General features: G+C 38.9%; 1 protein-coding gene across 1 annotated transcript in view; it reads left to right on the forward strand.

Moving 5' to 3' along the window:
• Positions 1-15,588, forward strand: part of ADAMTSL3 (ADAMTS like 3) — a gene marked incomplete at its 5' end in the record, with an annotated part of 185,190 nt that overhangs the window by 112,234 nt on the left and 57,368 nt on the right. The window contains 4 exons of the mRNA XM_082488623.1: positions 5,189-5,263; positions 10,623-10,780; positions 11,770-11,881; positions 14,586-14,724. Of these exons, the coding sequence (XP_082344749.1) occupies positions 5,189-5,263; positions 10,623-10,780; positions 11,770-11,881; positions 14,586-14,724 (484 nt within the window). The remainder of the gene's footprint in view (positions 1-5,188; positions 5,264-10,622; positions 10,781-11,769; positions 11,882-14,585; positions 14,725-15,588) is intronic.

Raw genomic sequence — 15,588 nt, forward strand, 5'->3', positions numbered from 1 at the left:
CTGTCAAAACATTCCTGAAACCTTTTCTTTAATATGTCTTAACATCCCCCATTGTTGGACTCGATCACGGATCAGGGATTTGAAATTTGGCAGGCAATGGTCTTCTGGTCATGGACGAGGCTTTTGCAATATCTGTGAACATCAACACATATTTTACTACAACCCTTAAAAAAAATGCAAAAAGCAAAAACCTTTTCCTTCAGGCTCTGTAGGGCCTTTTTGGATGTTAACAGCTGACATTTCTGAAAACTTGTCCTTTTAAGTGTGCTCTAGCTTGTTACACATCCTAACTGCAAACAGCTAATATGTCCTTAGAATAAATTATCATGTTGCTCTTCCAAGCTAAGCCATTAAAAAGTCTCCTTGAGGTTGCTCTTGCTTTCTGCTTTGCTGCAGTGTAGAATGGGTGCCATGGGATGAACTGTATGATGCCTCCTGCCTCACATTCAGGTATTACAGAAGAGATTTTGTGGAGAGCTTCAGACTCTCCTGAGCTTCAGACTTATGACTGGGGGTGATGAGATCACATGAGGATAGGGAAAGACAAAATGAGACTAGCTGAACAGAAAAATTTGACGTTATGTTCATACAATGAAGGAAAATCAGATATGAGATGGTGGGAGGAGGGCCTAGGACTGGATGTACAGAGACCTCAGGTCAATGAAAATGAGGCCGAGTGGAAGACTAAGATTAGATAAAGAATCTGGAGTGGGAGATGGAGTCAGAAACACTCTGAGAGGAAGGGGAAAAATCAACTATATGTAGAGCCAGAAAAGGGAATTGGGACAGGTTTGGCAGAAAAGCTGCATGTGGGAAGGGACAGAATGCCAATACATTAGCATTTCAGTTTGGATAAGGAGTATGTTTTTTGAAGCAGATTTCATTGTGGTCCTAACATACTGCTCATCAGTTCACATCATGGAGTGGTCTTGGAGAGCATAAACTGGATTTTTTTTGATTAAGCTGAACCAGAAGATGTGCCCCAGATAAGCACGTAATGTTCTCCAACAGCTATGGAATATGCAGTCCATGGGATGAGACTAGAGTTAGTCCAAAGTGAAGCACCTGCAATGTGTATATTGTGGATGCTGGGTCTTCAGCACCAACTAATTCAGTCTACAGATCTGTTTGGTTCGATTGATTTACTTGGGGCTGTTACAGGTAGTATGAAGCCTTGTCCTTTACTTTCCTGACCTCTCTTGTCTTACTTGGAGAAATTCCTGTGTAGGAGCATTGGCTACTTACTTATTTATTTCGCACTACATTTCCTTGAGATCCATTTTCTTGATGGACTGCTTACTGTGTGTCTTTGTACGTTTTTTCCAGAGCATACAAATTTTGGAAGAGGTGTCCAAAAGTAGGAAGAAGTATGTAACTAAAATGAGTTGAGGCCATACCGTCCGTCTCAAAAGCAGGTTGCTGCACCTTAAAAATACTTAGCCAACAATGCAAAGAAGTGACACTCTCAGATGAAGAGGCAGACTTCAGTCACAGGACCAGTGGACAGAGGGATGGAGGTGTAGAGGAGTGGGAGAATGTGAGGCTGGAGAGGGAAGGACTCAAGGACAGAAAGGATGTGCACGTACAGTTTTTTGCAGTGTGACTTCTGGGGTCAAGATATATAACTGGTGCTTTCAATAGCACATGCCTGTCTACTTCAGGTGTCTCTTAAAGAGTGTGTATTGGCTTTGTACAGATTCTTGTAATTAGGTGGGTCAGCACACACCCCAGCACTGATTTCTTCTGAAATTATGCCTAATGTGAGAGTGGATGAGGGAAGCCACTGCAATAAGATTCCAAACATTTTGAGCTAAAAAGCTCCTTCGCGTTGGTAGTTGTTCCTGGGCTGTTGTTCTTTGTATTTGGAGAGCCCATAGGCCTTCAAACAGAACTGGAGGACCAGCAGATAAGTGCTAAGCAAATACATGGAAAGAAACAGTTTTTATAGGCCTGAAATAAACCCTCTGCCCCGCTGTAAGAGGAGAGAAGGAAAAATCCCAATTGGCCCATATGTGAAACAGTAAATGGGTCCACCATGGCCCACATGGAAAAATAAATAAAACCTGCTGAATTGGATTGAGCTCAGGAATGTGGCTCCTTTATTTTGATCCTGGGGATTAGCTCCCAGTCTTACCATAGCAGGGAGTCTGATCTTGCTCTCATTGAAATCCAAAATCTAAATCCACATTAACACCATAGAAACAGGATCAAACCTTGCCATCTAAAGTAAAAGCAATCCAGGAGCTTAATCAGCAAGTGCTGTACGTAGCGTGTGCTTAGACATTTGCTGAGAGAGTCCCTGGGTAGGAGCAGAAAGGCCATTTCAAGCAGGTGCTGGAGAAAGATGACCCATGTGCCCTCAGGAATCCCTACAGTGGAAGCAGTGTTAGGATAGAGAGACGCTATCTGCCCTGTTTCTCAGTTTTTAAGGTGAGCTTTGAGTCTAAAATCAGATTTTACAGTCTAGTGTTTCTGCACATTCCAGATAGTTTTGGGCTTATTTGTTTTCAGCTTTAGACAAAGGTCAGCAATTAACTTTCAAAGATACATAAATGGGGGGGATGATTGGAAATTCTAAGTATAGATTTCAGGATAGCAATTTCCCCTTATGTTTTCATAAGAGTTCACTGCTTTTAACAGTGTGGATACTACTGATTTTGTGGGAAATGTACAGCATAAGCATTTTAAAATGGGTTTACAGGGCCTCGTGTTCCTTTAAGAATATGAATTATATGCTTCAACTGAGAACCAGAGACCTTTGGAATATATAGTTTTGGAGCCAGACCTGGACAATCGTAACTACTGTTTCATAGGAAGTTATAGCTGTCCTCAGGAGAAGGTGGAGTCCCTTAGGTCAGCTCTGTCCTATGTTCTTCCAATTCCCCTTCTTGGTTCAGAATTCCAAAAAATCTCACTTTTATTTTTTCCTGTTATTTACTTCATCTCATGGAAGGACTGCCCTAGGTCATAATTATCTCAGTCAGGTTACAAGACTCTCCTGCTGTCAGACTTCTTGACAGGTCTGTGAACATTGCTGTGGCGGTGAACTTAGTCATCTCCTGTAATGCAAATAAAATACTTTCTGGTAATATTGTCTCCACCGCAGAGAAACACCAAATTTAGCACCCCCATGAGACTTTTGGACCATATCAGAGAGTGCTTCGGTGAGAGTGGAATGTCTGTAGTACTGCTAAAGGAATGTGAAGCATCCTGAAAAGGGATCAACAAGGCCTGCCGAGGCGAGCGGAGCTCGCTGTAAGGAGGTGGAGGAAGCACACCAGAACAATCCTGGTTGTTCTCAAGAGGAGCAGTCCTACACATCTCTGCACATCTGCAAATCTGGGCCTTGTCCCTTCAGCGTGGAGTGCCCTTGGTTCCACTTCAAAACAGCAGTTGCATGTATTAACAACTGGTCATAGTCAGACTCTTATTTGAGGTTTTGTGCTGTAACTGCTGGTTGGTTGTCAAGACAGGATGCAATTCCTGACCAAGTAGGGACAGATGGGCCCCTCAAACCTGCTTTCTCTCAAATGCTGTAGAGCACATATGAATTCAGTAGTTATTTCCTTGCTTTAAAGATATACACATCCACTACCTTCTGGCTATCTTTAGCAATTCGCCTGATGAAAAACCAAGATGCAAAAAGATATTAAGTGGTTCAGTAGTTAATGTTTTTTCCAGGGCTCCTTAACTCTGTATTACTGTTCTTAGTGTAGTATTTTGCACTCTGGTGGAATACCCAAGTATGAAATTAATAAAGATCATATTTTATTACATCCAAAATAAATTGTTGTATTTAAATGACCTTCCTAGAAATTGGTGATATAAAAACTGTAACATAAGAAGGTGTTTATTTCAGAAAAAATAATTGCTGTATTTGCTTGAAGTATCCTGAACATTTGGCAGGATTTCATACTTATGCTAAGGGGATGTAAACCAGAAGCTGATAATTTAGCATCTACTATAAAAGGGTCCGGTTTGAAGTGGATAGAAACATTCTTCAACTGATTTTCAGTTAAAAATAAACTCAAATATTCTTCCTCTAAATATTGTATAAGTGATTCTGGAACCAAGGTATCACTGACCTTCAACTGACATTAATTTTGAGTTTGCAAAAATGAACTTCCTCTACGCTGGCCCCTAGATGTGTGTTAATGCCATCGCAGAACAGAGCCCTGTGTGTACCTGCAGTGGACCCGTGTTTGCAGGTCCTGCCTCAAAGAAGATTTGCAGTCGGGCCGTGATGGAAATGGGAGACAGCGCGTTGGTGTTTTGTTGCTTGGGCTCTCTCTTGGACTCTCCACTTCTGTGAATATCCCTGTCGTGCACTGTGCGTGCCCTTGTCTGACACCACTGCTCTTGTTGGCGTGAAAGACTGGTCTTTTGATTTGACTGTTAACTTAGTTTGCTTGGGCAAATCACAGGTTTCCTACATTTGAAATGGAAAGTAATAACTTTCTGCCTTTGTAAAATGCACTGAAGTAAGTGTGTTATACATTTATATACGAAGAGGCCATTCAGGCAGCCAAAAGCTGTTTTGTATTGACATGTCCTATTCAGGGCTGGTTTGGTTTATAGTTAATTTTAAATTGAGGCTGTTACTGGAAGGAATGATCTTATATGGTAAGTTAGATGCAGACACTGTTATAACATATACGTTATAGCTAATATATATTTGCTCTTAACTGGTCTGTAATTGGTTAAGGGTTAGTGTTAAGTAGATGATTTATTTCCTGTAAGTCCTGCCACTTATTAAAGTTGTGACCTGCAGCAGGAAATGAGGTGTGGGCAAAATGAGACTGAACAGCTGCAGATTTTTGTAAGGGGGAAGCACTACTTAGCAGATTCCTTATGTCAATTCAGTGATTAGGAAATAAAACTAGGACAACAGAGTGTAAATATGTTCCTAATACACTACTGACATTTCAGTTGTTTTTGTTAATAGCAAATAATTTTCCAATAGCAAGAAAGATTTACAAGTCCATTTGTAGGTCTTAATAGTTGCATAGCATAGCAAACAGACTTGGTATACTGTACTTAATAAAATAACATGATTATTTTTAATAGAAAAATTGTGAAACCTGTTAAATATTTTCTTAGACGCATTTGACAGTTTTCAGTCTAGTTATGTGATGTGCAAATTCCCTCATGCAAGATAACTTCTAAAACAGTTCTTTAATTTTCCTAGGGGAAGAAACCGTGATTGCTGTACCACATGGGAGTCGCAGTGTGAGAATTACCCTAAAAGGACCAGCACACCTTGGTATGACTGAGCTGTTTTATGTATTTATTCATAGGCAGAAGATAAAAACAGAACCTTGTATCTGAACTCATCCAAACTTTGGGAATATGGGTAAGATCATGACGTTGATTCCTCTTCCCATCTTTAATATCCAGTCTGGAGTTTCCAGTCCTACTACACTGGAAATCCACTCAGTAAAAGGTGGTGGTTTCTAAATTTATTTAAACCAAGTCATTCTTTTATAAGATGTCTGAAATGCGGCACACTCTCAAACTATTACATCAAAAAAAGTTTTTGCAAAAAATTACATCAAATTTACTTTCAAAGGGTTATCTCTGGGATCGATAACACTTGTATAACCCAGCACCAGATTTCTGTTAGAGTCTGAGATCGTGTAAATAGTCCGGTTGAGGTCACACTTGGTCAGTGAGCAGTGTTCAAGCAAAAGTAATCTAGGTAATAATGAGGTAAGGTAAACAAAATACATAAAAGAAACCTCACAAGTCCTGTTTCCTTGTAATACTTTTGGTCATTGCATACCATCTATGAGAAACAACTTGCTATTCTGTTAGATGTTTGTTTCCTAATATTTTCTATACAAGGCTGATGGTAGTATCTATGGTAGTATCTAGGCCTAATTTACATAAAGAACTAATTGTTTCAATAAGTGGGACTGCCATACCAAGCAATGAAACAAACAACTTATTTAACATTTTCAGCAATTTTTTGTTAGTGAAAGTGGATGACTTAGTCTGAATCATAGAAATAAAAATGACTACTTCTGCTCTGATACGTAAATAGAAGACAGAAATGCATTTTATTTGACAATTGCTCATCTGTTTGCTTTGAAGGATATGTTGTCATTTTCTTTCAAAGAAAAAATTGAATGAGGCTTCTACTTTAGAGCAGCTCCAGAGTGACAATAACTTCTGGACAGAACACTAGTATCAACAGAGCGCAAAGCTGAACTTATCTTGAAATAAATAATACTCGTGTAAAACTGTTGCAAGGGATGTATGGAGTGATTCTGACCAGTTCGGGTCAGGACTTTTGATCTTTCTTAAGTAGTTCTGCAGAAGGAAGTTGTTGTTTCAGCTTTGTGTGAGGAAAAAGTACTAGATTCAGTGGCTCCTGGGGGATTTCTGGAAAGCTCCTGAGGAATGCAGCAGCAACTCGGTAACTAAGTACAGAGTGCTCCTGGCTTCCTACCCAGGGTGGTTCCGTAAAGAAGCTGTGGCTTGGCATTACCTTTGTTAGCTAGTTCTCTAGCTGGAGAAGAATTGTGAAATGTTCCTTTAACCACTTCCCCCAGCACATCTGTTTGCAAATCTGCGAGGATTTAGACATTTGTTACCTAAAATACTTAAAATGACAGAGGTGAAAAACAAGTGAGAGCTGTTGTGGGGAGGGAGGTGGAAACTGCTTCTGGCTTCACAGCCAGATTTTCAAGAACCGATGTTCTGGGGTATGTGCTTTGGGACAATATGCTTGTTTGCCTCTCTGACTGCATGTATATTTGTGGGTGTCCGTCACTTAACAGAAAATATCAAGTGATCTTTGGTCTGCAGCTTCATTGACTTCTGTGTGGGTGTGCTGGTATAATTAAAGGCAGCATTTAAAAAATAATCCCGTATAATTACAGGCTGCATTTGTCAGAGACATTCTTCCTGGCTTGCAAGGAGTTGAATTTAACAGGTGGAGCAGGGACTGCTTATTGCAGAATTTTATACTGCCTCCTGTTGCCAGTATATATTTGCTCTTCACGTAAAGTCAGCAGCAATAGTGAATGCTTGAAGAGCACTGTGGAGTGTCTGGCACTTTTCCCTTTATCTTGTGTTCTTTTGTGCTTCATCCTGGGCTTTGTGATCTGCTCTTGTTCCAGGGAAACACAGCTGCTGGATTAATCAAAAATGGAAATGTGGTTGGAGATGTAGTGCATAACAGCTTTGAAACAAATAAATGCTCTGAACATCATTTTGCAATCAGCAGCTTAGTGTTTTAGGAAAGACTGTATTTCTTCGTAGCTGTAAGAAAAAGTAATTTGCTTGTTTGTATGGACACTAAGACAGGCAACAGATTCATCAGAGAGCAAAGGTGTTGCTTTGGGTTTTTTACAAATAGATCCCTCTTGTGCTCCTGTCTGCTTGGGTTTTGGAATGTTTTGGTGGAAAATAACCGAATAATTAGTACAAAAATGGTTATGAATAAAATGTTTCATTGTGTTGGTTTTGGTTTTGATTTGGACTATATTATGGCTTTTCTAGCAGTTGTTTTAAGAGCATTAGAATCAAAAGAAAGACTGAAAGTTCCCTGAAATTAATCCTCCAGCAGAAGAAACAGGAAAACCAGAAGCTAATATTTTTACAAGTGGCTAATGCTAGATAACTGAGTTCATGAACTCAGGGAGGTTAAACTTCACTAAAAGGAACTGAAACTTTTTTCCCCCTTTTGGTCAATGCCTTCTCCGCTTGCAGTGATTTGCATTACTTGACAGTATTTAGCTATGCATCTATGCACTTTGTCTTTTGATAGACGCTAAGAGGAAGACAATTTGGCTTGCATTTTGAAAAGGAAGCGTGTTTTATTTTGGGCCCCTGTATTGTGCTATCTACAAATTAATCACATGGAAAAGAGCTTTTGTGTAGCAACAGGATTTGCTGCTTCTTGCAGTGGGAGCAGGAGCTATTTCCCTGGGAATTCTTCCATGCATCTCTCTACACAGTGAGGTATCTGCAGTGGGTTGCCCGTGTCCCATTGCCCTACTCCTGCCTGCCGCTAACAGTATGGGAGGTTTTTTGCAGTGGATCTTCCATCCACAGATGACCAAGGCATTTCCATGGGGAAGACATTCTTTTTAACAAGGTAAGGGAAGTAACACACAGACAGACAGTTACAGGTCTTTGGCAACAGTGATTATCTTGTTAGGCAGAGAAAGAGGTGAGCATTTAAGAGAATTCCCTGTCCTTATGACTCTGCACATCTTGAGTCCTAAAGACCCCTCAAGGAAATGTTGCCCTAACTTAGGACGGGGAAGCTTACTTCCACCTCTCCAGGATTACAGGATCCTGCAGAATGAATAAACGTTTGGTGAATTCTTTTCTAAACCTTGCCTATAAGCCAGTTGGTGAAACCTTTGTTCCCAATTACTGCTCTGAAATCAATAAAGTAGGTTTTTTTGGGGAACTGCTCCCTAATAATTATTGCGTTACGTATGTGTTATATAGATCAGATGCTTGGTTTCACTCTGTTTTAGAAGCTTGTGATGACAAGCACTAGAAACTACTGAGCAGGAATATATTGCATCAGAGATTATCCGTTGTGCTGTGGAACAGCTCTTCATCTCCCTAGGTGACTCACTTCTGGGAAAATCTAAGCAGCTGTTCTAAACTTCACTGACATGACCTCCGGAGATACAGACCATCACTCGATAGCTGGACTTTGCACATAAACACATTGCTTTGGATACAAATCTAGTGTAGCTCTGACACAAATGTATGTCAGCTCTCAGTGAGTTACCATGTTGTTGGCTGCTGAACAATATTCTTCCTTTGTGCTTAGAAAAACACAATATTTTTTTTTTGTTAAGAAAATTAGCATAAAGACTGTAAAGTAATGCAGCTCAGGTCACCAAATTCACATCTTTAACATCTTTAGCATAATAGCCAGATGTCTTGTTTTTCAATCTTAAATGCTAGTTTCAAAGGGATCCAGTACTCCTGAGGATCCTACTGACTTTATGCGGAGTTGGAAGTCCTTGGGAATTGCTAATTTGACTCTTGCCAACAAAATGACAGAATAACAGGCACCATTAATACTTACTGTTAAGCAGTCTAAGTTTGCAATCAAGGCTTACAGAAGCTTAACCCAAGAATGCTGAGTTCCAGATATTTAAAAGGTTATTTTGTAATGCAATCAGGAAAGAAAACTTCCATAAAAATTACAAACAAAAATATGTAGTAATCGTCTAAATACTTGTTGCTTTTTCTGTGATTTGTTTATACCTATTTGTTCCTAATGGAAATGCGTTGGACAATGGGGCACTTTGATTCCCAGTGTTTTATTTTTTCTCTTTGACAAGTAGATTTGATTCACCAATAGATTCCTACCCTGTGATCAACATAAAGTCATTTCCTAGAAACATATCCTTCTTTTAACTTCCTTCCAGCCATGTATGTGGTCTTTGTTATACCTATGAGCATTCTAATGCTTAGGAACTTGAGATAATGTTGGTACTTTTTCAAGGTAGTTAATTTCTTCTAGAATTTCTTCACTGTCTTTGTTGGGGATGCTCCAGAATGCATTTGTAACCTAAAAGATCTTAAGGAAGAAAACAGTGATGATGGACTGCAGCATTCAGAGTATGTTTTCAGCGCAGGTAAAACCAGATGCTCTTAATCTAAATTATCTAGCCTGAATTAGGTAACTCTGTTTAAAGTACCAAAAAAGGTAACATAATTGGAAAAGAGGGTATTCATAGCTCATCAAAAGGTTGCTTTTAGGTAGCCTTGAGCTCATCTGAGATTCATGCCTTTCTCATGCGATGCTCTGATAGATTGTAACCAGACCACTGTATTTCAAGTCATGCATCTTGCTGTGCTTATCCACTGTAGTATGCAGAGCCCAAAATTCTACTTTCATTACGAATATCTTCCTTTAGCTTTGTCCACTTATAGTTCAGCCAGTTTGCTGGAAGTGACTCAATCCTAAAATGCTTCATCTGTCTTCTGGAGGTTGTGGGCTGTTATTTTAATCTGTTTCCAAGGAGTGCAGAACAGCTCAAAAAGGGTTTTCGTCACCACCTGTTCTGAGAAAGGGACATCCCTCCGGCCGTGCTGCAGCTACCCACCTCCTGGCTGTGCTTTTTGATCATATGGGAAATATTCAAAGTTGAGTTAACAGAGTAGAGTAGGGCAGAGTGATACAAGTATTTCTACCTGTGAGTGTTTGGTAGTTTGACGCCATTCAGCCGCCTCTGGAGACTGACTGCTGAAATTGCTAGGCTTTTGAGTTGCATGGAAGTATGAGTTATTTTTCTGGGTATTGATTCTATCTGTTTGGAGTTTCTTTCAGCTTGTCCTGCTGAATCTACTGCTTTATAACGATATAGAGCACTTGATGTAGGAAAAACTGTCTCAGAATTGCTTCTGGTATGAAAGAATAGTGTGTTCAGGCAGATATTCCTGTGCTGACACGTCATGCACTTAGGTATCAGCCTATAATCTGAAGCAGCTAATAGTCTCACAGATATTCTATCTGGTTTTTTAATGCACATATACAGCTGTTACTTGCAAGGCAAAGTTGTAAACTTTACTTTCCAACTTCCTTGAAAATAAAAAAATATCCTGTTTAAAAGTTTACTAATTGCATGTTTCTTCTTTAGTTATAGAGTCAAAGACACTACAAGGAGACAAGGGAGAGCACAGTTTCAATGCTCCCGGAACATTTGTCATAGAAAATACAACTGTTGAATTTCAGAAGAGTACAGACAGGGAAATCATAAAGATTCAGGGACCTCTTGGAGCAGATTTCATTATCAAGGTGGGATGTGTGTATGTGCAAATCTACAAAGGTATCGCAAGTATGGGCAACAGAGTAGGTGACTGTCCATCAGGTTGTAGCAATGCAACAAAATCTTTTCGTTAGCAAATAAGGAATCCTAATTACAGTGCAGACATAGTTTATACTAAGTATATCCAAACAAATTAAAATGTTACGAGGTTAATGTCTTTGCTGTAGTGGAAATTGCCACAGGATCTTTAATGGCAAAAATGGCGAGGACTTTTGTTTTAAATGTTACAGAAAGAGTAACAGCATGATCCTGTGCAGTGGATTGGTGTTAATCCAATTGAAGACTGCCACCTACTGAATCTGAGCAAATCTGAGCAGCACCCTTGAATCTCCCTTAGACATTGCTAATCCAGCTACAGACCATTTCTAATCCTTTTAAGTTTCTCCTCTACCCAGACCACATACCGATGGCTTGCATAATACATGCAGATATTTATATGTAGAAACGTACCAATATTTGACTGCCAAAGGAAAATAGTCATACAGTTTTCCATTGGAAATGGCAGGTGTTTCAGTATTATCACACCACTTGGCTCTATCTGTCAAGTTGTAGAAATAGAATTTCAGTAGTTTTGATTTTGCAACTCCACTATCATATGTGCAGTTAGACTTGCCTCAATATGAACTATTGTGCTTAGATCAATTATAGACTTCCCTCCCCAGAAAATTTTAAATATTTTGCTACCTTTAGATAAGACAGAAGAATACAGTTAGGAACTTTGCCAATCAAGGATAGATAATCAAATAGTCACATTAGTACCTTGAATAGTTTGAAAAACAAAGCAACATACAAGTGTTTGACTATTGGAAACGTAAATGTAATTATTACTCCAGACTTTCTAGAGGTTTTATGCCTGTTATCATATTACTTTCTGCACTATTATATGTGAACTATATTTTGAAATGACATGAACAGTGGTGTATAGTATACACATGTGTTGTAATGGAAATTTCTACAGACCAGGTACTCTGGATCAAAAGAGAGCGTGGTTCAGTTCTTCTTCTATCAACCCATCAGTCATCAGTGGAGACAAACAGAGTTCTTCCCCTGCACAGTGACATGCGGAGGAGGTAAGTAATGGCAATTCTTCAGGAGTGTTTACAGCTGAAGATTAAAAGTGGCTGATTTAAAACCTTTGTTCTGCATTTTTATTGATTAAATGTTTGTGTTTCTTTGCACACTGGTGGTTCTTCAGAAAAATAAATGACAGAGTAAGTTGGTTGGTTAAGTTATTATGAGTATAGGCTTTTTTATACCTTGTATTACTGGAAGTCATGTTCTTCCACAAGGAAGGATCGTTTGAGTAAGAACTTTGACTAAGAAATAAAGTTATGACATTCAAAGTGGGAAATGGCAATTCATAAAGGATACTTTGGGCAAGTAAGCAAAGAAATACAATGAGATTTTAAAATAATGATAAGAGATGAAGGAAGAATGTATTTCTGGCCACAGTAGTAGACATGAAGGAGAGTTTTAGAACACTTAGTTTAGAAATTAGTTATGCAGAAATCAGAATTAGTAAATAGAATCTAAAGAACAGCTACTATCAATACCTTTGGCTGTCTGATCTTAGATACTTAGTCTTGATGGTAGTTAGAACAGCAGGTAGGGTGCTGTAGTGTCTGCTTCTGGTTTAAACTTACAGCAATGGTTAGGCGAAGTGCAGCTCAGCTCTGTTACTGCTCATTCAGCCCGGCCCACTGCTTGTCATGTCTGGTCTGCAAAAAGCATGGTCTTGTGATAGGAGGAGTGTTTGACATTGTAGATAGCTATTTCAGTTCAATCAGCATTACCCAGGTCATCTGAAAAACAGACAGGGATACCAGTCATACTGATGTAGTGATTTTCTTGTAGAGCATAAATATGGTTTAAATAGTTACTTGGGACATGAGTAAAAAGAGTTAAAGAGGTTTAAAGCACAAGCAGAGTCTGGGGATCTTTTGATGGACCATACCTTTTGGCATTTGCACCTCACTTTAATCTGAAATGCAGACAATATATGTGTATAATATGTAGTCCCACAGGAAACTACTGTATCTTATAAGATACTTGGCCTCACAAAGTGTGATTCTTACTGGAACTGTGAGTGGCAATACATATCCTCTGATGATTCCACCCCACTGCATTTATGAATTTTTCCCTAACCTATCTGACAAGGGAAGAAGTGTAAAGCATCACAGTTATTTTTGAGGCCTGCATGTAAACACTGAATAACTCAAGGGACAAGTTTACCTTCCAAGTTACTGGCTCAAATCCAGCTTTATTCAGACTGGTGTTGTGGTTTGAAAATTATAGCTACATGACAATCTTTTTGAGTTTAGCCAGCTTTTTCAATGCCCTACTTTGTAGTTGCATGTCTATAATATAAAACTGGTACCTTTATCAACAGGGCTTGACACTCTTGATGGCAGTCCTGAGAGAGGCCAGTAACTGCAGAAGCCCAGAAACTAAGCTACTGCTTCCTCGTGAAAGTAGTAGCGTTAAGAATGGCATATTACTGAGGCATGCAGGGAAGTTGTATTGCAGCTGCCTGGCTTTAATCTGTTATCTGAGTGGATTTAGTATCCAGTTTGTCTGTTTGGCAACTTTTATTGGCAGCAAAAGAAAACGTTCCTCACAACAGAGACTTGGAATTGGTGCACCACCATTCTGCACTTGGATGCTTCTTCTACATTTAATTCTGTAATCTTGATGTGTGGGAAGGGGGAGTGTGATGGGCATCTCAGCGCAGTCAAGCTTGAATGAGCAAGAACGTTTAAAAATTGTGTTTATCTTGTTTGCAAGTGGCATAGCTTCTGGGTCCTTTCACAACTTACAAGAACTGGAACATACATGCTTTGAGCACTGGAACTGCTTAGTTCTTCTTTATGGTTATCACTCTCATGCATGATGACACTTTGAATCAGCCAAGAGACACACAAGTGAAGCCATTGATACATGATACTTAGCGTTTTCAGTAGACACTGGGACTTGTGCTATTAGTTTATTGACTCTATTTAGATTTTAATTCTTGTGGTTTCAAACTTTTTTTCTTTGCACATACCAGAACATCCTCCTCCTCTCCTCAATTTAAGTCCAAGTCAGCTCTTTTGAATGATTCTTTTTTTCTTAGCCAAAAAAGCAACCTAGTGGTTTATAAAACTCGGATCCCTTCTTGTAACCAGTCTCCACACAGATTTTTTTTTTTTTTTTTTTTTTTTTTTTGGCCAAGTAGTTACTTCAAATTTTCTGTTGTTGGCTGTTCAACTAGGAATGTTCTTGAACTATTTCTTGGTTTTCTACGGTTTAATTTAACAATCTTTTTGGATCTCATCTTCAATTTCTATGGCTTTCTGTTTTAAGTATTTTTTTTTTTTTTAGCGTGCATTACAGTTCAATATAGCTCTCTAACATACATGGTAACTCCTCCTTGAGGGAGGGCAGTTATAAATTGTGGAACATATGACTTTGTAGGGTTGCCTCTGTGACAGGTGAGCTGCTCCAGTACATGTATTCCTGCATCACATAAAGATATGTCTGCTTTTACTCTTAGAATATTAGTAGAACAAAGTGCCAGAGTCTAGTGAAGATAGATAAACGTAATTGTTCTGCTAAATTGCCTTCACTGAAGATCTGGTCCTTTATGTTCTTGTGCAGTGTTTCCTTGTTTAAAAGCAAACCAAAGAAGAGTAACACAGGAGAATAATTCAAGAGCAGCACATTATTCTCAGAGGGGGAGATAAAGCTGCTTTAATTTATCTCCGTTACCAAAATTTAACTTTGCTTCTGCATTAGGTTATCAGCTTAATTCAGCTGAATGCGTGGATATTCGTCTGAAGCGTGTTGTTCCTGACCACTATTGTCATTACTATCCAGAAAATAAGAAACCGAAGCCCAAGTTAAAAGAATGCAACATGGATCCCTGCCCTTCTAGGTTTGTATGACACATCACAAATAAATTTAAGTGTGTGGTATAGTCAGTTACTAAGGAACAAGCAATCATATGTACTTAATTTCAGTTCTTTTTATCTTTAGGGGTATTAATCTTGGTTGGTTGCACGTGTTAAAGGCTGATGTCTGGAGCCACTGCCAATAGATTTGTGGCACTTCTTCAGTGTTGTACAATAGGAGACTTTGCTTTATACAGAGATACTGTAAATATCAATTAGTCTGTTCAAGGGCGAAATCTACTTTATGTATTTTGCTGAATGGTACAGGACTAGTACAGGGATTTTGTGAGGTTGGGTGAGGAGGAAACATTGCCTGCTTTTGGATTTACTGATGCTGCCATTCAGGATTCCTCATTAAAAAGAGAGTAGCTCCAGTTCTGAGTCAGCTTACACATTTTGTACATGGCTTAACTTGGTTTATTCATCTGCCTACTGTAAAAGTTTCATTCTTCATTTGCACTGTGGAGTTGACACTTATTAAAGTTTGGGGGGGGTTGTTTTTTTTACACTAAGAACTAAAAAAAAATAAAAAAATCATTCAAAGTAAATATACTTGTGGTACAAATACCACAGAGCATTATTGCCAAATTATAAAGAATATAGTATACATAAGTTGTATTGAATTGCACTACAGTATTTCAAACTAACTTTTGGATTGTCTGGTGAGGTTTCCTGGCTGTGCTAAAGAATCTTAAAATAACATCACAGTATCAAGTCCCAGAACCTCACATTAGTATGCCAGCTGGCCGAGCTAGAGTTATATGCAAGAAGAAAAGGAAACACTTTCAATGGATTTCATTTCCTATAGCTAAACTGTCCATTTCCTTTCATTCCTGTTGAACATAATC

This window comes from Vanellus vanellus (genome assembly GCF_965231255.1).
Source record: "Vanellus vanellus genome assembly, chromosome: 11".
Lineage (NCBI taxonomy): Eukaryota > Metazoa > Chordata > Aves > Charadriiformes > Charadriidae > Vanellus > Vanellus vanellus.